Source organism: Microcaecilia unicolor, chromosome 2 (assembly GCF_901765095.1).
Source record: "Microcaecilia unicolor chromosome 2, aMicUni1.1, whole genome shotgun sequence".
Classification (NCBI taxonomy): Eukaryota; Metazoa; Chordata; class Amphibia; order Gymnophiona; family Siphonopidae; genus Microcaecilia; species Microcaecilia unicolor.
Window position 1 is genome coordinate 655,688,747 of NC_044032.1, and position 25,419 is coordinate 655,714,165.

The window sequence follows — 25,419 nt, forward strand, 5'->3', positions numbered from 1 at the left end:
TCCTTCTTTAATGACTCTTTAGGAAGTTTGAAGAAATCTATCCCCCTGAAGTCGCTGAGTTCGTGTACATCACAGATGACACCTACAGCAAGAAGCAGGTGCTGAAGATGGAGCACTTAATCCTGAAGGTCTTGTCCTTCGACCTAGCTGCTCCCACTGTCCAGCAATTCCTTACCCAGTACTTCCTGCGTCATCCGCTCGCTCCTAAAGTCCAGTACTTGAGCATGGTAAGCAGTTCTGTTGTTCTCGTGTGTAAGCATGTGGGGGTGGAGGGGGGGTGCTATGGATAAATGTTGTTTTGTTCGTATACCCAGACAATTAGCTACAGCAGGGTTAGAAGGGACAGCTACGCAAACTGAGGGGACTGTTCACTTAATATGCAACAAGCTTGAGAGCTGCTAATTGGGGGAAGACATGAAAACATTACTGCATTTGTATCCCACATGTTCCCACATCTTTGCAGGCTCAATGTGGCTTACATTATGCCGTAATGGTGATCGCCATTTCCGGAAGGAGAAATACAGAATATTATTGCATTTAAAGTACAGAAAGTATAAAATTAGAAGTAAATAGATATACAAATCATTTCAGGTATAAGAGGACAAGTGTAATGTCATTGTGATTATAGTAAACAAATAGAGATTAATAACTTGTTTTGGTGTCAGTTCATCTAGGAAGGATTTTTATAAGTTTCTTTGAACAGGTTAGTCTTTAGTAATTTCCGGAAGGTTGCCAAGTCGTGCGTTGTTTTTATGGTGTTTAGTAATGCATTCCATATTTGCGTGCAGGTGTAGGAGAAGCTAGATGCATATATTGATTGAGTCCTTTGCAATTGGGGTAATGGAGGTTCAGGAATGAGCATGATCTTTTTGTGTCCTTGCTGGTAAGTCTGAGGTCTTAAGCCAGGGTAGCCCTAAGCAAAGAACAGGGGTTTTCCTGCATACGTCAAGGTATTTATCGGTTTCTATGTATTAGTATCCACAGGAAGCGAAGAGGAACTTAATGTGTAAGATTTCCAGCTAAGGCTTGGTGTGGAGGGTTCTCACCATATGCTCAGTGTGGTGGGACAAGATTTATAGCAGACTTGTCCAACCTTTTTCTGTCAGGGGCCACATTTCTATATTCTGATGGATGAAGCAGCAGTAACCAATTCTGTGCTTTAGTTTTATATTTTACCTGTAATGTGTATCCCTTTCCTGTTTTGATTCTTTTCTGTGCTGATATTTTATATTGTAAAGTAAATTCCAATAAACATATTTATTTTGTAACATTTGGAGGACCAAACAAAGCATGCGCTCATTCTTTCTGAGAATCACACTTGGGCAATCTCAAACACGGAGAATGAAATTCAATTACACTTTAATTGAATTGCTAAAGAAATACTTTTTGTTCTGTTTTTCACTGAAGAAACTCCTGGAGAAGGACCATGATTGATTAGCAAAAGTACATATGAGAGTGGAGCGGATGTAGCACCGTTCACAGAAGCGAGAGTCTATGAACAACTTGACAGTCTAAAGGTGGACAAAGCCATGGGACCGGACGGGATCCTCCCCAGGATATTGAGGGAGCTCAGAGAGGTTCTGGTGGGTCCTCTTAAAGATTTGTTTAATATATCCTTGCAGACGGGAGAGGTTCCGTGGGATTGGAGAACGGTGGATGTGGTCCCTCTTCACAAAAGTGGTGATAGGGAAGAAGCTGGAAACTACAGGCCAGTAAGCCTTACTTCGGTTATTGGAAAAGTAATGGAAGCGATGCTGAAGGAAAGAATAGTGAATTTCCTGGAAGCCAATAAGTTGCAAGATACGAGACAATATGGCTTTACCAAAGGTAAATCATGCCAAACGAATCTCATTGAATTCTTTGACTGAGTGACCAGAGAATTGAATCATGGACGGGCTATGGAAGTAATCTACTTAGATTTCAGCAAAGCTTTTGACACGGTTCCCCACAGGAGACTCTTGAATAAACTTGACAGGCTGAAGATAGGATCCGACATGGTGAACTGGATTAGGAACTGGTTGACAGACGCCAGAGGGTGGTGGAAAATGGAATCCGCTCGGATGAGGGAAAGGTGAATAGTGGAGTGCCTCAGGGATCAGTGCTGGGGCCGATTCTGTTCAATATATTTGTCAGTGACATTGCCAAAGGGTTAGAAGGTAAAGTTTGCCTTTTTTCCAGATGACACCAAGATTTGTAACAGAGTGGACACCCAGGAGGGAGTGGAAAACATGAAAAAAGATCTGCAGAAGGTACAGGAATAGTCTAATGTTTGGCAATTAAAATTCAATGCGTAGAAATGCAAAGTGATGCACTTAGGGAGTAGAAATCCACGAAAGATGTATGTGTTAGGCGGGGAGAGTCTGATATGTAGGGATGGGGAGAGGGATCTTGGGGTGATAGTATGTGATGATCTGAAGGCGACGAAACAGTGTGACAAGGCGGTGGCCGTAGCCAGAATGTTGCTAGGCTGTATAGAGAGAGGTGTGACCAGCAGAAGAAAAGAGGTTTTAATACCCGTTGGTGAGGCCGTATCTTGCTAAGGATGTAAAAAAAAAAATATTGAAGTGCAAAGAAACTACGAGAATGGTATGGGATTTGCGTTACAAAACGTATGAGGAGAGACTTGCTGACCTGAACATGTATACCCTGGAGGAAAGGAGAAATGGCTGATAACAGACGTTCAAATATTTGAAAGGTAACCCGCAAACGAACCTGTTCTGGAGACGGGAATGCGGTACAACTAGAGGACATGAGGTTGAAGGGGGGCAGACTCTAGAAAAATGTCAGGAAGTATTTTTTCACGGGGAAGTGGTGAATACTTGGAACGCCCTCCCACAGGAGGTGGTGGAGATGAAAATGGTAACTGAATTTAAAAATGAGTGGGATAAACATAAAGGAATCCTCAGAAGCTTAAGAGGAGATTGGGAGGCGGGGCTAGTGCTGGGCAGACTTCTATGGTCTGTGCCCTGAAAATGGTAGCTGCAAATCAAGGTCAGGTATACATACAAAGTAGCACATATGAGTTTATCTTGTTGGGCAGACTGGATGGACCGTCACCTACTATGTTGCTATATTTTCATTTATTTGTACAGCCATTCTAGATGGTGTAAAAAAATACAAAAACAGGCCTAAAATTCAACATTTAGGATATAGTTTTGTCTCTATGCTTCCATTACATAGTTTTCCCACTATTTCAGAACCTGTGGGGTAGTTGTCAGTCAACCAGCAGGTGGAGATATAGCTCAAAACTGAGCTGAGACATATCTGCATCTGTTTTGTCCCTCTCCACATCCAGGCCCCACGTAGCTATGCCACTGCTCCCAATATCGGACTATCTAAAAAATCCTAGGAGTCACCATAGATCATCATTTGACCTTGGACAAACAAATCTCAAATGTTACGAAGAAAATGTTCCAAACCATGTGGAAACTAAAACGCATTAAAAGCGACTTCCTAAGAGATGTATTCCGCACACTAGTTCAATCCATGGTTCTTGCCCATGCTGACTACTGCAGTGGAATCTACACAAGATGCAAGGAACAATCACCAGATACTACAAACGGCACAAAACACAGCAAAAAGACTTATCTATGGAAAGAATCAATTTGAAAGCGCCAGACCACTACTCTAAAATCTGCAGTGGTTACTAATCAAAGCAAGTTCCATTTCATCATGCTGATCAATCCATAGACTGGTGGGTTGTGTCCATCTACCAGCAGGTGGAGATAGAGAGCAAACTTTTGCCTCCCTATATGTGGTCATGTGCTGCCGGAAACTCCTCAGTATGTTCTCTATCTCAGCAGGTGGTGGTCACACACAGCAGCAGCTCTGGCTAGGCCTCCAAGCCTAATTTTTAGGTTTTGTTGAGTGCCTGGGGTTGAGGGCTCTTCTTGAGCAAGTGCAAACCTGGTGGTGCCAGGTCCCTCCTTTTCTCCCCCCTCCCGCTGGCTCCGTTAAAAAAAAAAAAATTTGAACGTCCTTAAAGGCGTTTATTTCGACGTTTATTTAAACGTTCATTGCAGCTACTCACTGGGACACCAGGTCGTTACAGCTCTGAGCGGAAAGCAGGTAATTTTTACCTTTTTATAGCGGGCAGGGGATTCCCCGATTTATCTCCACGTGGCATATGGCGTCAGAGGGCGTAAAGAGTCGCTCCCCGGATCGCTTGAGCGCTTCTAGAGGGGATGCGGGGGTCTTAAAGCCTGTTTCGCCCTTGTTGGGTGACAGTTTCGTGACCGATGAATGTCCCGGTCCTTCATCCGGCGTGGCGGTTTTTCCCGCCTTAAACGCCCATCCCCCGCTCCTCGCCTCCGCCATCTTGGCCGGCCACGCGGCTCGGACGGCTTCTTCTTGGGCCGCCCTTGAGGTTGGAGACATTAATGCCATGAACGCCCTTAATTTGGGCGACGGCACCAAAGCGGCTAAAATTAAGCGCCGCTCTTCCCGCGCGGCTCCTTCGCGGAGTGTCGCGCCGGACGCCATTTTGGATGCGCAGCGTGTCTCTCCCCCGCTCTTACGAGCGCCGGTTGAGGGTGCGTCTAGGGCTGTTGCCCAGGCTGCGGAAGTGCACAGTCTGGGGGGTTTCCCCCGAGTTTGTTTTGCTGCTGCATCAGGCCTTCCTTATGCAAAACGCTGCCCCTGCTCCCTCGTCTGATAAAGAGGTTGAGGTTCCCAGAGGTAAACGCCCTCGGGTTGATTCCCAGGCCTTGGAGGACTTTGTCTCCTCCGATGTAGATGAGGGCAGCGTATCTGAGTTCTCCCAACGGTCCTTTGCGGATTCCTTGGAGGAGACGGATCCCCGCTCGGATGGAGCGGATGACCCCTCTGCAGCGCGGCTCTTTAGCTCAGAGGATTTGCCCAACCTGTTAGTGCAGGCAATGGGCATTTTGACGATTTCCTCTCCGGAGGACGTCTCTCCCTCAGCCCCTGTTGGCTCTGCCATTATGCTGGGGACGAAGCGCCCGCCTAGAACCTTCCACGTGCATGATGCCATGCACACCTTAATTTCGGCTCAATGGGATGTCCCGGAAGCGAGCCTTCAAGTGGCTAGGGCTATGTCCCGCCTCTATCCTTTGCCTGAAAGTGAACGTGAGGCCTTCCTGTGGCCTACCGTGGATTCTTTAATCACTGCGGTGACTAAGAAAACGGCGTTGCCAGTGGAAGGTGGCACGGCCCTAAAGGACGCCCAAGACAGAAGATTGGAGGCGGCCTTAAGGTCGTCCTTTGAGGCGGCTGCTTTAAGTTTGCAGGCCTCAGTTTGCGGCTCCTATGTGGCCAGGGCGTGCCTGACTATGGTGCAGCGGGCTTCCCCCTCGGATCATTCCTTGAGGGCTGATTGGCCGGCCCTGGAATCGGGCTTAGCCTATTTGGCAGACTTGCTGTATGATGTCTTGAGGGCCTCAGCTAAAGGCATGGCTCAGACAATCTCTGCGCGGCGGTGGCTTTGGCTGAAGCATTGGTCTGCTGACCACGCCTCTAAATCCCGCCTGGCTAGATTGCCTTTTAAAGGCAAGCTGCTCTTTGGGGTCGAGCTGGACAAGATCGTGACCGATCTCGGCACGTCTAAGGGCAAGAAGTTACCAGAGGTCAGGGCTCGGGCTAGTACTCGCCCTGGTACCTCCAGAGGACGGTTTCAGGAAGTCCGTCGGTACCGCCCGGGCAGGTCGGGCTCCTCTGCCCCCTCTTCCTTCAAGAGGAACTTCTCCCCCAAGCAGCATTCCTTTCGCAGAGACTGCCGTCCCGGAGGTGCTCCCTCCGGTCCTCCCCCAGGGTCTCGTACCCAATGACGTGGCCTTGGTCCACGCCCCAGTGCAGATTGGAGGACGGCTGTCCTCGTTTATGGGCGATTGGACCACAATAACTTCAGACGCTTGGGTGCTGGAAGTCATCAGAGACGGCTACAAGCTAGAGTTCTGCCGACCCTTGAAAGACGGGTTTGTACTCTCTCCCTGCAAGTCTCCGGTCAAAGCTGTGGCAGTGCAGCAGACCTTGGACAATCTGATCCGCCTGGGGGCGGTCGTTCCGGTGCCAGAAAATCAGCTTGGCAAGGGACGTTACTCCATTTTCTTTGTGATTCCAAAGAAAGGAGGTTCTGTACGGCCTATCCTCGACCTCAAGGGGTCCATTGGGCCTTGAAAGTTGGGCACTTTCGCATGGAGACCCTCCGCTCTGTTATAGCGGCAGTGAAGGCAGGAGAGTTCTTGGCATCCTTGGTCATCAAGGAAGTGTACTTGCATATTCCCATCTGGCCTCCTCATCAACGCTTTCTGCGTGTTGCAGTACTGGGCCGACACTTCCAGTTCAGAGCCCTCCCGTTCGGGTTGGCTACTGCTCCGCGGACCTTCTCCAAAGTAATGGTGGTCCTCGCGGCCTTCCTGAGGAAGGAAGGAGTTCAAGTCCATCCTTATCTGGACGACTGGTTGATCCAAGCCCCCTCTTATGCAGAGTGCGGCAAAGCTGTGAACCGGGTGGTTGCTCTTTTGAGCTCCCTGAGGTGGATCATCAACTGGGAGAAAAGCCAGCTGCGCCAGAGACACCCAAGTGGGCAGAGTGTTCCTGCCAGACAATCGGATTGTCAAGCTTCAGGCTCAGGTGGACTAGTTCCTAGTAGCCTCTCCTATTCGGGCTTGGGACTATGTGCAGCTGTTGGGCTCTATGACGGCCACGATGGATGTAGTGCCCTGGGTCAGGGCTCATATGAGACCACTACAATAATCTCTGCTGCTGCGCTGGACTCCGATGTCGGAGGATTATGCTGTGCGCCTTCCCTTGGACCCAGCAGTGCGCAAGGCGCTGAGCTGGTGGACGCAGACAGACAAGTTGTCTGCGGGAATGCCTCTGGTGACCCCGGAGTGGATTGTGGTCACGACAGACGCCTCTTTGATGGGCTGGGGAGCCCACTGCTTGGGAAGGACAGCGTAGGGGCTCTGGTCTCCTGCAGAGGCAAAGTGGTCTATCAACCTCCTGGAACTCAGAGCCATTTGGTTGGTGCTGTTGGAGTTCATCCCGGTACTGGCGTTGAAGCCAGTACGGGTCCGGTCGGACAATGCCACGGCTGTGGCCTATGTCAACCGCCAGGGAGGTACCAAGAGCGCCCCTCTGGCCAAGGAGGCCATGAATCTATGCCAGTGGGCGGAAGTGAACCTGGCACAGCTGTCAGCGGCTCTCTTTGTCGGAGTCATGAATGTCAAGGCGGACTTTCTCAGTCGCCATACCTTGGAGCCCGGAGAGTGGCAGCTATTTGCTCAGGCGTTCTTGGGCATCTCGAAGCGCTGGGGCCAGCAGAGCCTAGACCTGATGGCGTCATCGGCCAATTGCCAAGTGCCGCGCTTTTTCAGCAGAGGACGGGACCCTCGCTCCCTGGGAGTAGATGCTCTTCTTCAACAGGGGCCGGCACAAGAGCTTCTCTATGTGTTCCCGCCCTGGCCCAGGTTGGGCAGGGTGCTAGACCAGGTGGCAAAGCATCCAGGCCGGATAATCCTGGTGGGTCCAGTCTGGCCCAGACGTCCCTGGTATGCGGACTTGATCAGGCTCTCAGTGGACCATCCTCTGCGGCTGCCAGTGGAGCAGGGCCTGTTGCATAAGGGTCCCGTGGTGATGGAGGATCCTTCCCCCTTTGGTCTTACGGCCTGGCTATTGAGCGGCAGCGTCTGAGGCAGAAGGACTTCTCAGACAAGGTCATCGCCACTATGCTGAGAGCGAGGAAGCGCTCTACTTTTACTGCTTCCGCCAGGGTTTGGCGTACCTTTGCAGCGTGGTGAAGCAGGCTCATTTTCTCCATTCACTGCTCCAATTTCTTCAGTGCTGGCGTTCCTGCAAGAAGGTCTGGAGAAAGGCCTGTCGCTCAGTTCCCTTAAAGTCCAGGTAGCGGCTCTGGCTTGCTTCAGGGGCCGCCTGAAGGGTGCTTCCCTGGCTTCACAGCCAGATGTGGTGCGCTTTCTCAAGGGAGTTAATCACCTGCGCCCTCCTCTGCACTCAGTGGTGCCTACGTGGAATCTCAACCTGGTGCTAAGAGCATTGCAGAAGCCGCCTTTTGAACCCTTGTTGAGGGCATCTCTGAAAGACCTTACGTGGAAAGCAGTCTTTTTGGTGGCTATCACTTCAGCCAGAAGAGTTTCCGAGCTCCAGGCACTCTCATGTCGAGAGCCCTTTCTGCAGGTCACTGAGGCAGGAGTGTCTATTCGCACAGTGCCTTCCTTCCTGTCCAGGATTGCTTCTCGCTTCCATGTGAATCAGCAGCTCTTAAATATCTGGATGTGAGATCAGATACTTGGAAGTGACCAATGATTTCCAGAAATCGGATCATCTGTTTGTCCTGTGTGCAGGTCCTCGTAAGGGTCTGCAGGCTGCTAAGCCTACAGTGGCAAGATGGGTCAAGGAAGACATTGCAGCGGCTTTTGTGGCCGCGGGGAAGGTGCCGCCTATCCAGCTGAAGGCTCACTCCACTAGAGCTCAGGCGGCCTCGTTGGCAGAGGCCGGGTCCGTCTCCTTGGAAGAGATATGCAAGGCGGCAACTTGGGCATCGACCCATACATTCTCCAAGCCTTACCGCTTGACTGTGGCTGCTCGGGCGGAGGCCCGGTTTGGAGCTTCAGTGTTGAGGTCAGGGATTTCAATGTCCCGCCCTGGGTGAGTACTGCTTCGGTACATCCCACCAGTCTATGGATTGATCAGCATGATGAAATGGAAGGTAAAATTAGGTTTCATACCTGATAATTTTCTTTCCATTAATCATAGCTGATCAATCCATAGCCCCTCCCAGATATCTGTACTGTTTTTATTCTGGTTGCATTTCAGGTTCAAGTTTAGTCTTCAGTTACTTCAGGAGGACTTCGTGTTCAAGTTTTTCACTTGGATTCTTCAAGAGTTGAGACGAGTTTGTGTTACAGTGAGTTGCTGCATTCCTCTCCCCTCCGTTTTACGGGGCTGGATTGAGACAAAAATTCTGCCGGCGCTCCCTCCCGCTTCGGGCGGTTGTAGGGCAGCTTTGTACCCCTCCCGCTTCGGCGGTGTTAGGGTCAGTCAGCTCCTCCCGCGGTTGCGGTTGCAGGATAAGCCAGATCCCCCCGCATCGGCGGGTGTGGTGTCCCTCCCCCGCTCCGCGGGGATGAGCTGGACGGATTCCCCTCCCCCACTTGTGTGGGGATGAGCTGGGCTAATTCCCCTCCCCCGTTTCGGCGGTGGTGAGCTGGGCAGAGTGTCCCTTCGTGGGTGTAATTCTCTAAGTGCTGAGTCCTGCGGATGGAGCTTTGATATCGACATACTGAGGAGTTTCCGGCAGCACATGACCACATAAAGGGAGGCTCTCTATCTCCACCTGCTGGTAGATGGACACAACCCACCAGTCTATGGATTGATCAGCTATGATTAATGGAAAGAAAATTATCAGGTATGAAACCTAATTTTACCATATGCGCCGTCGCTTACAGAATAATCTTTGGACTTGCACCGGCATACATGACAAACCTAATAGAACTCCCTGCACGCAACGCAATCGGAGCAAGAACCTATCTCACCCTCCACTTTCCCAAATGAAAAGGCCTGATATACGAATCATCATACTCCAAGCAGCTTCACATATGTTTCCCCAAAGATATGAAACGCATTACCGAAAGCAGTCAAATACATGCACAACTACTTAACATTCCGAAAACACCTGATAGCCCACTTCAGAAAATTCTTCTCCAACGACCCCACATAATCGGAACACCAACCGCCACACGAAGATACATGAACTCAAACAGGTCTAACTACAAATGACTATATAACGTGTCTAACTGAAGTAACTTGTAAGGCACATTGAACAGACTACTGGGGTACAAATGCAAGCACAAATAAAATTTGGTACTCTGCACCCAAAGAAAGTACCAGTAAATTCAAAGAAGCAAGATAAGCAGTAATAGCTTCGTTAATAGAAGTATCTTGAGTATAAAGCTCCTCCAAAAACTCCCTAAATCAGCCCTTTTTCAAGGCTAATCAATACAGTTCTATCTTGAATCTTACAAACCAATCTCGGTACAAGCCTTTCTCAGTTTGAGCCAAAATAGCACTTGCTTTCCCAGAGTATTCATAATGTTTTGGTTGGTTTACTTTATCCATTTCAAACCAACTCCTCCTGCTGCAAGCCCTCTAAGGACAAACGAGCAGACCAGAGTGCACTCCAAATCTGACAAGAACCCATCCTTTTATGTTGAAACTCTAGGGAAACCATGAGATTTACGCTTGAGGGTCTCACGAAGCCACTTCTGAGTTGCAAGAAACGCCCCCTTCTGAGTTACCGCTTTTAAAACATCCCTGGGGGGAGGGGGGTCTCACCTCCTTTCTAAAGTACAACCTCACTGATTGCTCTCTGAAAAAGGTCTGTTTGCGATCAATACATTTCAAATATTTGAAAGATTATACTTTTTGGGTTTGGGACAGTGGGCAAGGATCAGTATTTTTGTGTATCAAGACTCTCCACAATAGACGACCCCCTTTTCATGCTGGGTAAGCTTTAAGCACCTGGGACTTGAATGGCTTACAAACTTGACGGCAACTTTCTGATGACACTTGATAACTTTTTGAAGAGTTGGCTTGATTATATCAATTGCTGCCACAAGATCATAGGCCTATTTGCAACTTGTCTATGTGATCCCCAAGGACGATTAAATCCAGAGTCATTAGGGAGGATACTCGGATCTTTGCAAAGATTTTCAAAAACGCTTGCAGATTTATCTGCTCTCTATCATTATCTTGGGGACAGAGCGCACCTCAGCTTGGTGCACATTTTCAAATGGGAAAGGGACTTGAGTACCCAACATGAGAAACATGGTTTTGTGAGCAATGGAGGTGGTTTTTGTCCCATATATCCAGAGCTGTTATATTCCAAGAGAAATGGAGTTAAGATTATATACAGGTGGTACTTTTTATACTAGTTTTGACTTCATCACAAGTTTCCCCACAGTGTTGGAGAAAATGTGGTACAGGTACTATGGTTCACATTTGGAAAGCAGTACAGACTTCTGACGTGGTTGCGAATCTCGATACCGTGGGATCTAGGCATCTAATAGGGCTGTCCCAGGATTACTTTTTTCAGCATTGTCTTAATGCAGACCAACTCACCCTGACAACTGCTTGGAAGTCAAAGGGTGTACCTTTTAGTTTTTAACAGCATTTTTCTGAGCTGTAAGCTTTTCCACATTACATATATACCAAAGCTTGGTAAGCCAAGAGGTAAAATGGGAGAAAGTATGGGAAACTTTTCTGTCATTGTTCATATTCATGGACTTCAATCTTTTGAGCTGCTTTTTTTTACATTTTTTTCCATATGTTTAAGAACAGAACAAAAGAATAGCAATATTTTTATTTGACACTAGTGAAAAAGGCCCGTTTCTGACAGAAATGAAATGGGCGCTAGCAAGGTTTTCCTCGGAGTGTGTGTGTGTCAGAGAATGAGATAGACAGACAGTGTTTGTGTGTGACTGTGTGTGTGTGACAGTGTATGTAAGAGGCAGTGAGTGTGTTTACCCCCCCCCCTGCGCATCAAACCCCCTCGTCACCCACAGCTGCCACTGGTAACGCTGTCCGGTCGCTGCTGCATCTCCTGTTGAACAGCAGCGACCGCTACAAAAAAGTGAAAAAAAAGCCATAAATGATTTTAAACATCAAGCGCGGCACTGTAGACAGCCATCAGGCATTGGCTGTAGGCTCTGCAGCCACTCCTCCTCTTGCCTCCACGTCACTGCCCCTGGAGTAAGACCCCGGAGGAGCACAGCGACGTGGGAGGCGAGAGGAGGTTCCGCGCTTGATGTTTAAAAATCATTTATGGCTTTTTTTTTTTCTTTTTGTAGCGACCGCTGCTGCTCAACAGGAGATGCAGCAGCGACCGGACAGCGTTACCAGTGACAGCTGAGGGAGGGGGGCTTGGGTGATACACCGAGGGGGGGGGGGGTTGTCTGATGGCTGCGCTTGTCGCTTTTTGGAACGGCGCACTCACAGCTGATTCCCAGGCAGGGGGAGGAGTAGGGAAACACACAGAGCAAGTTGCTCCGCGTGTTTCCCTACTCCTCCCCCTCCCTGGGAATCAGCTGTGAGTGACGTCAGCCTGGCTACGGAGCCTAGCTCAGCAACTCCAGGAGCCACGGACACAGGCAGTCACTCAGAACTTTGGTGGTGAGAATTATTATATAGGATTTGTATCCCGCATTAGCCTGAGTAGAACTCAGATTATGTGACTTGCATAAACATATATTAACAAAATAAAATCATATAATGTTAGACCAGTAAAACTTGAGTTAGCAGATGTAGCTAAATATTTAGTGATTTAAGCTAGATAATTGAAATATGAGGAAAAGGGTAAAGGGCTAGGATTAAGTAGGGTATAGACAGGCATAGTGGGAGGTAGGATGTAAATTTTAGTTTTGTTTTTTAATGGTTTCCCCCCCCCCCCCCCCCCCCAATCTTCACGATAGTAAGCAACCTTCAGTCTTGATGTGTTCTTATCCAAGTGTTTTCATGCTGCTTACGTTTGAGGGGATGGGGGAGTTTGATTCTCTTTTTTTGGGGGGGGGGGGGGTCATGTAAACTTAAAATTGGAGGTCTGGTTCAGTATTCTCCTTATGAGTTTTTTTTACCTCTTGTTTATAACAGATGTTACTTTGTGCTATCACCTATTGAGCTTCATTGTTCAGTAAAAATAGCTGTTGTATTTCTAATTTTATTCCCTCAGTACCTGGGAGAGTTGAGTCTGATTGATGCCGACCCATTTCTGAAGTACTTGCCATCAGTTGTTGCTGCTGCTGCATTAATAGTGGCTAACTACACAATCACTGGTTCATCCTGGGTATGTATCGGAACAAGGAGGGGCTGGGGAGAGGGCGAGGGGTAGGGGCTGGGGAGCTAAAAATGTAAAACAATTGTGGAGCAGAGGTACATCTTGGAGGGACGACTTTCCTATGAAGAGAGGCTGAGAAGGCTAGGGCTTTTCAGCTTGGAGAAGAGACGGCTGAGGGGAGATATGATAGAAGTGTATAAAATAATGAGTGGAATGGATCGGGTGGATGTGAAGCGACTGTTCACGCTATCCAAAAATACTAGGACTAGAGGGCATGAGTTGAAGCTACAGTGTGGTAAATTTAAAACGAATCGGAGAAAATTTTTCTTCACCCAACGTGTAATTAGACTCTGGAATTCGTTGCCGGAGAACGTGGTACGGGCGGTTAGCTTGACGGAGTTTAAAAAGGGGTTAGATAGATTCCTAAAGGACAAGTCCATAGACCGCTATTAAATGGACTTGGAAAAATTCCGCATTTTTAGGTATAACTTGTCTGGAATGTTTTTACGTTTGGGGAGCGTGCCAGGTGCCCTTGACCTGGATTGGCCACTGTCGGTGACAGGATGCTGGGCTAGATGGACCTTTGGTCTTTCCCAGTATGGCACTACTTATGTACTTATGTAACCTGTCTGACTAGGCCGGTCTGGAGGGACTAAAGGAAAGTAAATTAGCAGGTAAGGTCTAATTTCTTTTAGCTTGGGTTCTCAGCTTTGAAATATAGTAACATAGTAGATGACGGCAGAAAAAGACCTGCACGGTCCATCCAGTCTGCCCAACAAGATAACTTGTATTTGCTGCTTTTTGTGTATACCCTACTTTAATTTGTACCTGTGCTCTTCAGGGCACAGACTGTATTAAGTCTGCCCAGCACTATCCCCGCCTCCCAACCACCAGTCCCACTTCCCACCACTGGCTCTGGCACAGACCTTATAAGTCTGCCCCGCCTCCCGATCTTGACTAAGCTCCTTAGGATCCATTCCTTCTGAATAGGATTCCTTTATGCTTATCCCACGCATGTTTGAATTCCGTTACCGTTTTCATCTCCACCACCTCCCGCGGGAGGGCATTCCAAGCATCCACTACTCTCTCCGTGAAAAAATACTTCCTGACATTTTTCTTGAGTCTGCCCCCCTTCAATCTCATTTCATGTCCTCTAGTTCTACCTCCTTCGCATCTCCGGAAAAGGTTCGTTTGCGGATTAATACTTTTCAAATATTTGAACGTCTGTAGCATATCACCCCTGTTCCTCCTTTCCTCCAGGGTATACATGTTCAGGTCAGCAAGTCTCTCCTCATACGTCTTGTAACACAAATCCCATACCATTCTCGTAGCTTTTCTTTGCACCGCTTCGATTCTTTTTACATCCTTAGCAAGATACGGCCTCCAAAACTGAACACAATACTCTAGGTGAGGCCTCACCAACGACTTATACAGGGGCATCAACACCCCCTTTCTTCTGCTGGTCACACCTCTCTCTATACAGCCTAACAACCTTCTAGCTACAGCCACCGCCTTGTCACACTGTTTCGTCGCCTTTAGATCCTCAGATACTATCACCCCAAGATCCCTTTCTCCGCCCAGTATACCGAAGAGAAGACAGCACCAACCTTCTATATGGGAGCTTTGTCTCTCATCTGCTGGCAGGGGGACATAACTACTTAATGGAAGGACTAAAAGAAAATTAACAGGTAATGTCAAATTTCATCACAAAATATTGTAGACTGCATTGTCTACTTTCTAAACTGAATCTAGTGTAGCTCTAATCGCCTGTTTATCAGGTTATGCTACTGGACACAACCTTGTCCTACCAGCTTTGGTCAGCACAATCTCTTATGTATGAAACATTCAATAAGGGGAGTAGGGATTCTGATTTTTTTATTTATTTTTTTTTTTTTTAATAGTGCTGCTTTAAAATTTGACTCTTGCTACATTGGTCTCTGACCCTTTTGTTCAGTGTAGTGCTGCTGAGTGACTTGAGTTGCATTTGGTTGTTCTCCTGTCTTGCTTAATAATGGACAGTCTCCCTTCAAACTGACCTTTTTTTCCTCTTCTTTCCTCATAGCCTGAGTCCTTGGTCCAGATGACGGGGTACACTCACGAAACCATCAAGCCTTGTGTCCTTGACCTCCATCAGACCTACCTCTCTGCGGCAACCCACACGCAACAGGCTGTCCGAGAAAAGTACAAAACTGCAAAGTAAGGGGACATGTCTGTCGTCTCAGGCTCTACAGACGCGGGGATCATTCCATAAGCTTGGCAATTTTGAGGGTTTATGTGACTGCCCTTGACCTGACAGAGTTGAAGCTGTGTTGGGGGAAGTTGTCAGCCGAAAGGAAAATGATAGTAACTTAACCACAACCTTCCATATTACCCTGATATCTAGATTTCCTCCCATTTAAAACTGAGCTTAGTTGGCCTTTCCTGTGCTACATTCATTACCATTAATGGGCTCACAGGGGAACACTGGTCAATGTCACCTGTCTTATCTACATCCCACAGGCCCTGCTTGGTCACAGGTATTTCAGCAATGATGCAGTTGCAGGTGTTTAAGAGACTGCTGGGGCACCTTCCCAATTTGCAAATTGTTTCAGATTTCTTCATAAGAAGTTAGCGGTCTGAGCAGAATGCAGGGGAATGTTGTGTGTTCATGTGTTCTTAATGGCGGCGCTCAGACTTCTGGGGCAGCCCCCGTTCCGTCTTTCTGGAGTGTTTTGTTTTCCCTGCTACTTTGCCTCTCTACCTAGGCTCAGCACAAAAAGGGGAAAGTGGATGAGGGGGTGGGGAGACACATAAAGGACAAAGCGTTTCTCAATAGACAATGCATCTGGAATGCTCAGAGGATATCTCCTAATTAAGTGTGCGGATGGATGTTAGTAGGTTGGTGGCTCCCCTTCAGCTCCTTAGAATCCAAAGTGGCCGCAGCTTAATCAATGATAGTCCTCTCCACCTCCACTGGGCAGTTTGTCATGCAATGCATACACCACTCTTTTTTTCTGTAATGAGTATTTCCTTAGGTTATTTTATTTTATTTATTTATTGCATTTGTATCCCACATTTTCCCACCTCTTTGCAGGCTCAATGTGGCTTACAATACATCATGAATGGTGGAGATATATAAGAAAATAGGCAGTATTACAAAAGGATCTTGGGTAACATTATAATGATAAAACATGATGATAGTATAACAAGCAGAAATTAAGACAATTCTGGATGTATATGGGGAGTTCACATTTGTTGATCTTTGTGGTATACCTTGTTAAAGAGATGGGTTTCGGAAGTTAGTTCATAAATCGTTAAGTTGCGCGGCAGCGCGTTCCAGAATTGTGTGCTCAGGTATGAAAAGGTTGACACGTGCATTAGTTTGTATTTTAGACCTTTTACAGGTTACTTTTTTGGAGTCTACCCCCCCCCCCCCCCTTCAACTTCATCTTATGCCCTCGTGTTCCAGAGATTCCTTTCAGTTGAGGGACCTGCCTCCTGTACACTTATGCTGTGGAGATATTTAGTGTCTCGATCATCTCCTTGTCTTTCTTCCCGTGGTATACACATTGAGGTCTGAGTGTTTTTTTCTGATGGCCACTGATCATTTTAGTAGCTGTCTTCTGGACAGATTCCATCCTTTTGAAGGTGTGGTCTCCAGAATTGTATACAGTATTCAAAATGGGGCCTCACAAGTGGTAACTGGAGCTAGAGAGGATTGGGCATGCCTGATACGAAGCTTTACAACCAAGTTTGCTTGGTGTGCCGAGTCTGTGCTACACAGATTTATCTTTTGAAAGATTTTAAGCCTTCACACCCCATTGCTTTATAGCATACTCCCTTGTCTTGGTTTCCCTCTCAAGTTAAAGGCAGTATGAACTTTATAGTATTTATAGAAAGAGCTGCTTTTGGGTTGGGTCAGACCCCCAGTAGCAGCATATCATTACAATTGGTAAGGAATGTGGAATTTGTCTCTGGGTTTTGATGATGTGGTGTTTAGGAGGTGGCGTAATCAAGGGGGTCGTGCATTTAGAACCTCTGTTGCAGGTTGAAGCTTATGCTTTCCATCTGGTGGATCGTTTTGCATATCAACAATTAGCTAGTTTCATAGTTTGCCACCTAACAGTTTTTTGACATTTTAAATTGTCATCCAGACTGAGGGGATGTGATTGTACAGGTGTCCATTTCTTGGTTTCACAAGCTGTTAACCAAACAAGCCGTCCCTGTATATGCTGGTCTATAGGAAGCATGGTCTAAGGATCTTGGGCTGTCTTTGGGGTTGTACCTTGGGTCTTCCCTTGTTTTTACCGATCCCAAAAGTGGTGCATCAAGCTGAGCTTCATTGTACTTATTTTTCTGAAAGTAGGGTATATCGAGCAGGATGTGCTGATGAATGTAACACTCAAAGACATTGTCATGGCATGTGGAATTATAGGAAAATCAAAGCCTTTGGGTGGCTCTCCTGAGCTATTTGCAACATCTCCTAGGTCATCGTCTTTTGCTATGGAGGGGCTGCTATTGAATAAGCTTTCCCTTATGGGTTCGTTACTTTTTTTTTTTTTTTTTTTTTTTTTTTTGGGGGGGGGGGGAGCTCATCTTGGGTCAGAAACGTATTTTTAAATCATTCGTTACAGGCCTCCCCTGCCTACATTTTAATATTGGCAGAATGAATTACATGCCTCAATGATGCTTTGGGACTAGTAATCATCCTAAGCATATGAAGGATTTTCTGTTCATTTGGAATCCATATTGGCCTATAGTCAAGTCCTCAAATCCAAGAACTGAAATCAGTGAGCCTCCTAGGTCTTTGGAATGTCGGGGGAGGAGCTGTAGGATTGAGTTAGGGTGGGAAGGGAGCTTCTGGGTTTGAGGTTGAGCCCAGACCTAAAATCTGTCGTGGTTTATGTGGGATTGATTCTGTTATTCCCAGGGGCTGGGGGGAAGGGTGTATGGGGATGGTTGAGATTTCTTGTTGCCATTCTTTGTTTTTATTTCCTTAATAAAAGATTTAATAATAAACACACAGGCATCATCACCTCCTTTCCTGCTGGTCATTCCCTCTTCCTATGAACCTGAGCATCTTTCTGGCTTTGGCCATTGCCCTTTCTGTTTGGCCACCTTAAGATCATCACATACGATCACCCCCCAAGTCTTGTTGCCCTGGGGTTGTTGTAGCCCAAGTGTGTGACCCTGTGTTTTTAGGATTCAATCTTGGTTGCCAGTTATAGAATACTGTCAGTTTAAAGTGTAACCAGCTAATAATTAGCTGGTAACTGGCATTTAACCATTGCCTATAATTGGTTTTCTGATTTAAATAACTGCTCTTCAGTATTCTGTAAATTGTGTGCATAACAGTAAGTGGGGGGTGTGGACTTAGGAGGGGCATGGACAGGTCGGGGTGGGGGGTGTGGACTTAGGAGGGGCACGGACAGGTCGGGGTGGGGGGGGGGGCATGCCTAGTCGTTCCATTTAGGTGCATGCGTTTATACCATCCATTGAGTTGATGTAGCCTCTTGTGTCTAAAGTTAAACTTGAAACTTACTCTAGTATTCTGTATTGGCAGCTGTGATCTATAGAGAATTACCCCCAGTCCCTCATGAGTAATGACTTAGCATATCATCTTTAACAGAGCAGGGGTCTGTGTACTGCATAGTTCAGGAGCGTAGCCAAATGCCCAACTTTGGGTGGGCCTGAGCCCAAGGTGGGTGTGCATGGAAATCGGCCCCTCCCCGGTGCCCATCTGATTTGCTCCTCTCTCCACCCCTCCCTGCCCACAAACACCAAATATTAAATACTTGAGCTGGTGGGGATCCCCAAACCCTTCCAGCTGAAGATCTCCTCGAGCAGCCAACGTTCTTCCAAACGGCAGCACTTGCCTCAAACCGATGCTGATGCCGGCGGGCTGTGCAAGCTCAGTGCTTTTTGCATGTGTGAAAACTGAGCATGTGCAGAAGGTCTTGGTGTCGGCACAAGGCAACTGCTGGTGGCTGACATTTGGAGAGTGCTGGCTGCCCAAGGAGAGAATCTTCAGTTGACAAGGTTTCCCCAAACCCTTCCAGCTGAAGATCTCCTTGAGCAGCCAACGTTCTTCCAAACAGCAGCACTTGCCTCAAACCGATGCTGATGCCGGCGGGCTGTGCAAGCTCAGTGCTTTTTGCATGTGCGAAAACTGAGCATGTGCAGAAGGTCTTGGTGTCGGCACAAGGCAACTGCTGGTGGTTGACATTTGGAGAGTGCTGGCTGCCCAAGGAGAGAATCTTCAGCTGACAAGGTTTACGGATCCCCACCAGCCACAGCAAGAGTGTCACAATTTTGAGTGAGCCTGAGTCCAAAGTGGGTGGGCCCCTGCTCACCCAGGCCCACTTGTGGCTACACCACTGGCATAGTTGACTGGTATTTGGACAGTCAGCCTTCAAATCCATGACTAGTCTGTATCAAGCCTTTTGTGGAAACAATACTGGTGAAGGGTGATACTGGTGTTCCTATCACAGCTTTAGACATAAATGCAATCCTGTTGTGTTTTATCCAATTATCTCTTATTTCTTATTACGAAAATGAACTTTTTGACTAATTCCACTCTGTCACCGCCATATTTTAACTATGTATTTCTCTTTTTCCGGAATTGGCGATCACGATTACGGAACAATTGTAAGCCACATTGAGCCTGCAAATAGGTGGGAAAATGTGGGATACAAATATAGAAACATTGCAGGGTTTTCCAATACTGTGCCACCCAGGCCCTATACTCAAGGGAAAAAGGTTAGGTTGCTGATTATTCACAGGTAGCCAAAAGACAAGGTGGTTAGAGCTGGAAGAAGGCTCTGTCACCAACAGTTTATAGATTGCAATTTAAAATTAACTCAAGCCTGCTTAGGACAGTAATGAAAATGGTCTGAGGTGAGGAGGAGGCTGTTGTGCAGAGAAGCTGAACATTAGATGTGGTAGCAGAAGCTTTCTTGTGAGTAGTAACTAGGTCTTTCTTGTTTCAGGTGCCATGGAGTTTCCCTCATCGACCCGCCACAGATTTTAACATTAGTCTAATTAGCGGAGGATGGGACTTGTAAGATGTATATTCCATTGCAAGCACATGATGTATAGAACTCTTCTTTTTTTATTTTTTTATTTGGATTTTACATTGACTTCCTACTGCAATCAAAACTTGACAAGACTGCCAAACCTACTGTGGACAGAAGGCCAATTATGCAGCAGGTTTTAGTTACATTTTTTATAACTTTTTTAGGGGTTTTGTACATGCAATCTTGTTCTCAAACATTTAGTCTAGCTACGTTGTCATACAAAATTAAGGCATCTGTTATCAAATTGTTAATCCGACACTATATGCATCAAGGTTTAATATTTCAGAATAAATGTTAAGTACAGGAACGTTAAATTTAAATGTGTAACTTTCTGAACTGGAATGTGAGGCTGTTCAAATCATGCAGACATTCTTAAATGATCTGTCTTGCAGATGTGACCCCCCTCCCCCCTCCCGGTACAGGGTTCCCAAGATATAGGGGATGGTGCCTTGAGTACCCCTCTCAAACCCCATTAGCACTTGTTCCCCATTGCAGCTCCGTGCTGTGCAAAAACAGACTAGTTGCTTATAATAGTCCAGAAGCAGGTAAGTTGGCCTGTTAATGGCAAATACACTGGTCCTTGGTGGGTATCCTGAGTAGATGTGATCAGCCCTGAAAGGATTCTGTTCAACACATCTTTACTCGTATCTCTGCCCTCCACACCGCCCTGTTTTTTTTTGTAAGAACAAACTTAAAGAAAAAGCTTTGTAATGCTACAAAATTCATTCCCTTTGTAAAGCTTCCTGTAATCGTGAATATGCTTATACCCCGCTCCAGGGCCTTGTATGAGCTGTAGTCACCACTGAAGCTCTGTCGGGAGCCCCAGGGCTGGACCTCAAGCAAAAGTCACTTGCCACTTTAGACCCTGCTTTATAGCTAGCATAAAGAATTAGGAATTTTGTGCTCTAAGCAGGAGTGGACAAATGCTGTTCAATATACGTATTCAGGAACCTCTTGTCGCAATTCCTTAGCATCCCTCCAGACAGATACACTCCTACCAGCAGATGAAGGTTGGGGAAAAACTGACTTCTGAGGACCATATCACCACCTTGTGTATTTCTCAGTCTCCAGCAGATGGTAGACATGGTAAGCCTTTGCAGTCTGGGTTAGGGTGGAGTCATGGGAGTTTAGGGTCTATTGGGGGTGTCCTTTTTTTGTATTTTTCACAAAAAATAAAAGGATTCCATTTGTACTAGACGTACCTTGTGAGCATTCTCTGATTACAGTATAGATTTCAAGCCAGTAGGGCAGAGGTCCATTGGGGGGGGGGGGGGCGAGGCGAGGCTTCAGGTGTCCTAGTGGTGTCAACGTGGAAGACCAGGTCTCTCTTCTTCCACACTCCTGGAATCTTGCCCTCTTACTTTCCTGGTTGAGTGGAGGGCCATATTATGCCTTGGCTCCTCTCCCTGGAATTGGAGTGGAGGGGCATTTGAAAGGCACTGAGCATATCAGGAGAACCCCCCCCCCCCCCCCCCCCTCCATATAAGGGCTATTCAAAGTTTTAAAATGTATTTGGCCTGTGATTGCAGGAAGATATTTGGGCAGGTGAAATTTTAATGTAGATGAATGCACAATGGTGCACATTGGGAAGAATAATCCAAATCAGTTACCTGATTTTAGGTTACATTTTAGGAGTCAACACCCAAGAAAACAAATCTGGGTGTCGCTGTAGACAATACGCTGAAATCTTCTGCCCAGTGTATTGTGGCGGCCAAAAAAGCCAACCATGCTCTGTCACTCCATGGTGCAACCTCACCTTGAGTATTGTGTGCAATTCTGGCTGCCATATCAGATGGAGCCAAATTAGAAAAGGTTCCAAGAAGGGTGATCAAAATGATTAAGGGGATGGAACGCCTCTCTTGTAAGAGAAGGCTTAAGAGGTTGGGGGCTCTATTGGTGCAATACAGATAACACGTTTGGGGTATTATTGGTATAAATTCTGAAAGAAATGGGTCCCAAAAGACTTAACATTAATGAGTGAAGTGTCGGAAGCAAATGCATTCCTCTTATCCTTAGATCCAAATCCACTATGCCCAAATAATAGAACCAACTCCACAACCAAGTATTATAAAAATAGGACAATTTATTTATGCAGCAGATATAATATAAGAAAGGCAAGAAATACATAGAAGTAGCTCAGAGGATCTTCCAGCCTATTCTGAGCCGCAAATGTTATAGAAGTAGCTTGGAGTAAATGCACATAACCCTAGATGGCGCTCTAATCCAGTCAGGCTACTCCATCCCCACACAGCACTAAACCAAAGAACATGGTGCACATAGTGATGCAGACCTCCAGATGGCAGTGTGTTCCTCAGACGGTCATCGGGTCCAGGGCAGGTCTGCTCCTTAACGTAGGATGTAAACACAGCAGCCCTCGTCTCTTACGAGAGCCCCTTTTCTTTATACAGGAATCACAGGCTGCAGTTACACTACTGACACGCACATTCCAGCCTTACACCGTCCTGAGTGAATTCCTTCAAAAAAGGCAGTAAATAAATCCTACGTAGTAAATGACGGCAGATAAAGACCTGAACGGTCCATCCAGTCTGCTGAGGTGGAAGGAGGTGTTTCAGAGAGCTCTGCAGACTTCCAGTGGGAGGAGAGTGAGGCCTAACTCCCTCCCCAAGGATGTGGAGGGCCTCTGGGGAGCGTTCCCCAGGACAGGCCCAGGCCATGGGGCCTCTTGGGCTCAGGGACCAGAGGGTCAGGAAAAGCGGTCTCCTCCCTTGCAGTGCCGCAGGGAGGAGGGAAAGGAGCCCTGTGGATAGAAGAGGGCCAGACTCCAAGGGAGGAAGCCGGACTGGTACCCCCCTCGCGGCCGCACGACGTCCAGCAGGTGAGGGGGAGAGAGAGCTCGCGGAGACCCTAGAGAAGAGCTGGTCTGAGAAGGAAAGAGTGGTAATGGAGATCTGTCAAGAGGCCCTGCCGGAGGTGGAGGAGGAAAGCAGTGAGGATAGTGACGATCTAGAGGAGGAAGAGCTTGTGGACTACTGCCAGGATCCAGAGGACCCGGCCAGTGGCATAATTAAAGTGGTGAAGAGAATTAAAAGTACGGAGAAGGAGGTGGTGGACCTGGGGAAGCGAGTCAAAATGGCAAAAGCCCTGAGCAGGCTGGCCCCAGCAGAGCATCGCAAAACCTATATGAAAGAGGAAACCAGGCTGCTTAGGCTTCTCCAGAGAAAAGAACAGCTGCTGAGGGCCCTGAGGAAAGGCCCTGGAAATCCTCTGAGAGAACTCTATATCAACAGAGACAGGATGGCCTCGGGGGGACAGGCCCCGTCAGCCTCGGTACAGTGGAAGCAACAAACAGAGCAGGAAGGAATCAGCCCAGGCTTTGGACCCCAGAACATTGAAGCATCAGGGGAGCTGCCAGGAACTAGCACCCAAAATACATTGAAATTCATGCAATACCTTGCTAGTCAGTCAGGGCCTCTGCAGGCAGCTTCTGGAGTAAGCAGGACTGAAGGTGGGGCTGTGGAAGCCTCATTGAGAGCACCTGAGTGTGGGAGAACAGAACAGGAAAAAAACTTTAACACTAAGACTTTTCACATTGTTGAAACTGAGGCTGCAATTTCAGGAGAGAAACCTTTTTCCACAGAAGTGGTGGTGGAAGTTGAAACAGAGAACTTACCTGGAGAAGAGGAGGTTGTCCTGTTCCCATTGCCTGTAGTAAAAGCAGACGGCAAGGAAAAAATGCCTGGGAGGCCTCACCCACAAAGCTCTGAGGAGCAGGATGTTCCAGCCAATCAGCCTGCAGCAGGGCTAAGGACTGAAAGTGGAGATGTTCCTGCAGGGAGCTGCCTCTTAAAGGAGAATGCAGGAAGAAAGGCAGGTGAAGACAAGGAGTGGTTTTCCATAGAGAAAGCACAGGAGGCCACACAGTGTTCCCCACATAAAGGTTCAGAATGGCAAGGAACTGCGCTGCCGGGTGGCGGGATGCCATGCCCGCCCAGCACATTGGAGCAGGAGGCGCCAGCCAATCGGGCTGGAGGAGCAGGGATGGCCGCAGAGGAGAATGCTACAGCGCAGGAGGATTCCCCATGTTTGGGAGAGCGAGTGGTGCTGGAGTGCGGGAAGCCACTCTTACTTTGCAAAACGGCAGAGCAGGAAGTCCCAACGAAGCAGGACGCCAGAGGGGAGACCAGTTCCCAGGAAAACAGCGGGCCCGCACAGGGAAAGCTGGAGCAGCACGTTGCAAGGAGGGACCCAGCACAGAGAGCAGGTTCCGGGGGGGAAGGAGGGGGGGAGGAGCGGGAGGTGTTTGCCTTGCAGTGTGCGCCAGAAGGAAACTTGACTGGTACCTTTGACTGTGCAGTTGGCCAGGCTGCGGGGGTGCGAGCCAGGGGGGAGTGTTCGGGCCGGGAGGGGAGGGTTGGCTCGGTGGGCGGGGGAGGGGGTCAGGGGCATTGGGAGGGGAACAAGTATTTAGGGGAACCTGCTCTCACTGTCTCTAGCGAACGTTTTGAAGGGGACAATGGCAGGTTTTTTGCTGCAGGGGAAATGGTACAGAAGCACACTGTGAAGGCAGGGGATGTGCAAAGTCTGCTGACAGAAGGGAGAGAAGGGAGGAGGCTGAGAGGGGAGGCAAGAGAGAGAGGGGGGGTACGGCGCAGCAGGAGCAGGGGGTCTCAGTGCAGGAGATGGAGGAGGGGGACGGTGGGGGGGTGCTCCATCCTTTGCGGCGGTAGTAGGTGGAGGGGCGGGCGCAGGGGGAATGGGGGGGCAGGAAGCATTGGGGAAGGATGGGGGGGAGGGTGGGGGGGCCAGGTTCCCAAAAGGAGGAATGTGATTCAGTTAAGGTGGGTGGGGGAGGGGGGGATGCCAAGTAGGGATGAGGCCCTGAAGTTGGTCTTGGGTTTAGGATTTCTCCCAGAGGACCTCTATGCCTGTATCCACCCGGTGAATATCCCAGAGTATGATGTTAGTTTTCTGACCCAGCGAGGCATGGAGGTCTTCTGGGAGAAATACGAGGGGGTAAGGGGGAAAGGGGATTGGAGAAACTTTAGGGCCGTACCGATCAGCAGACCTGACCTGGTGCAGGTAACCCTGCTGGTCCGAAATGAATCCATTTCAGGGGCGGACCTGGCCTTCTGGCTACAGCGGTACGCAGAATTGCGTACCCCCTTGTCCAAACTCCCTGACCCCAGTAGGGTGTGGGCGGGAGGATGGTGTGCGCAGGTTAGGCTGAAGCAGGCAGGACACGTGACCCAGCACATTCCCTCCGCGGCGTTCATTGGCAGGGATCGGATCCTCTGCTTTTACAAGGGGCAGCCGCGGCAATGTCACAAGTGCGGGTCATTCAGACATTTTAGTATGTCGTGCCCAGTACGGCAGTGTGGGAAGTGCGGGTCTAAGGAGCATCCTACGGAGTCTTGTGCATCTATCCGGTGTAATTTGTGTGGGGGTCTGGGGCATGCATTCAGAGCTTGCCCTTGGGCCTCCCATAACGGGGGAGAGGAGGACATGGGAGGGGGCGGTCCAGTTCAGAGGGAGAGGGGGGGAGTGAATGTAGGGCGAGATCAGGTTCCCGGGGTGGGGGGGAAAGGAGCTGCG

General features: G+C 48.1%; 1 protein-coding gene across 1 annotated transcript in view; it reads left to right on the forward strand.

Annotated features, from left to right (window-relative positions):
* The window catches only part of CCNA2 (cyclin A2), a 42,711-nt gene extending 21,648 nt beyond the window's left edge, over nucleotides 1–21,063 (forward strand). Inside the window, exons 5-8 of the mRNA XM_030191778.1 lie at nucleotides 23–227; nucleotides 12,707–12,820; nucleotides 14,874–15,007; nucleotides 19,780–21,063. Of these exons, the coding sequence (XP_030047638.1) occupies nucleotides 23–227; nucleotides 12,707–12,820; nucleotides 14,874–15,007; nucleotides 19,780–19,831 (505 nt within the window). The 3' untranslated portion in view covers nucleotides 19,832–21,063. The remainder of the gene's footprint in view (nucleotides 1–22; nucleotides 228–12,706; nucleotides 12,821–14,873; nucleotides 15,008–19,779) is intronic.
* The last annotated feature ends 4,356 nt before the right edge of the window (nucleotides 21,064–25,419 follow it).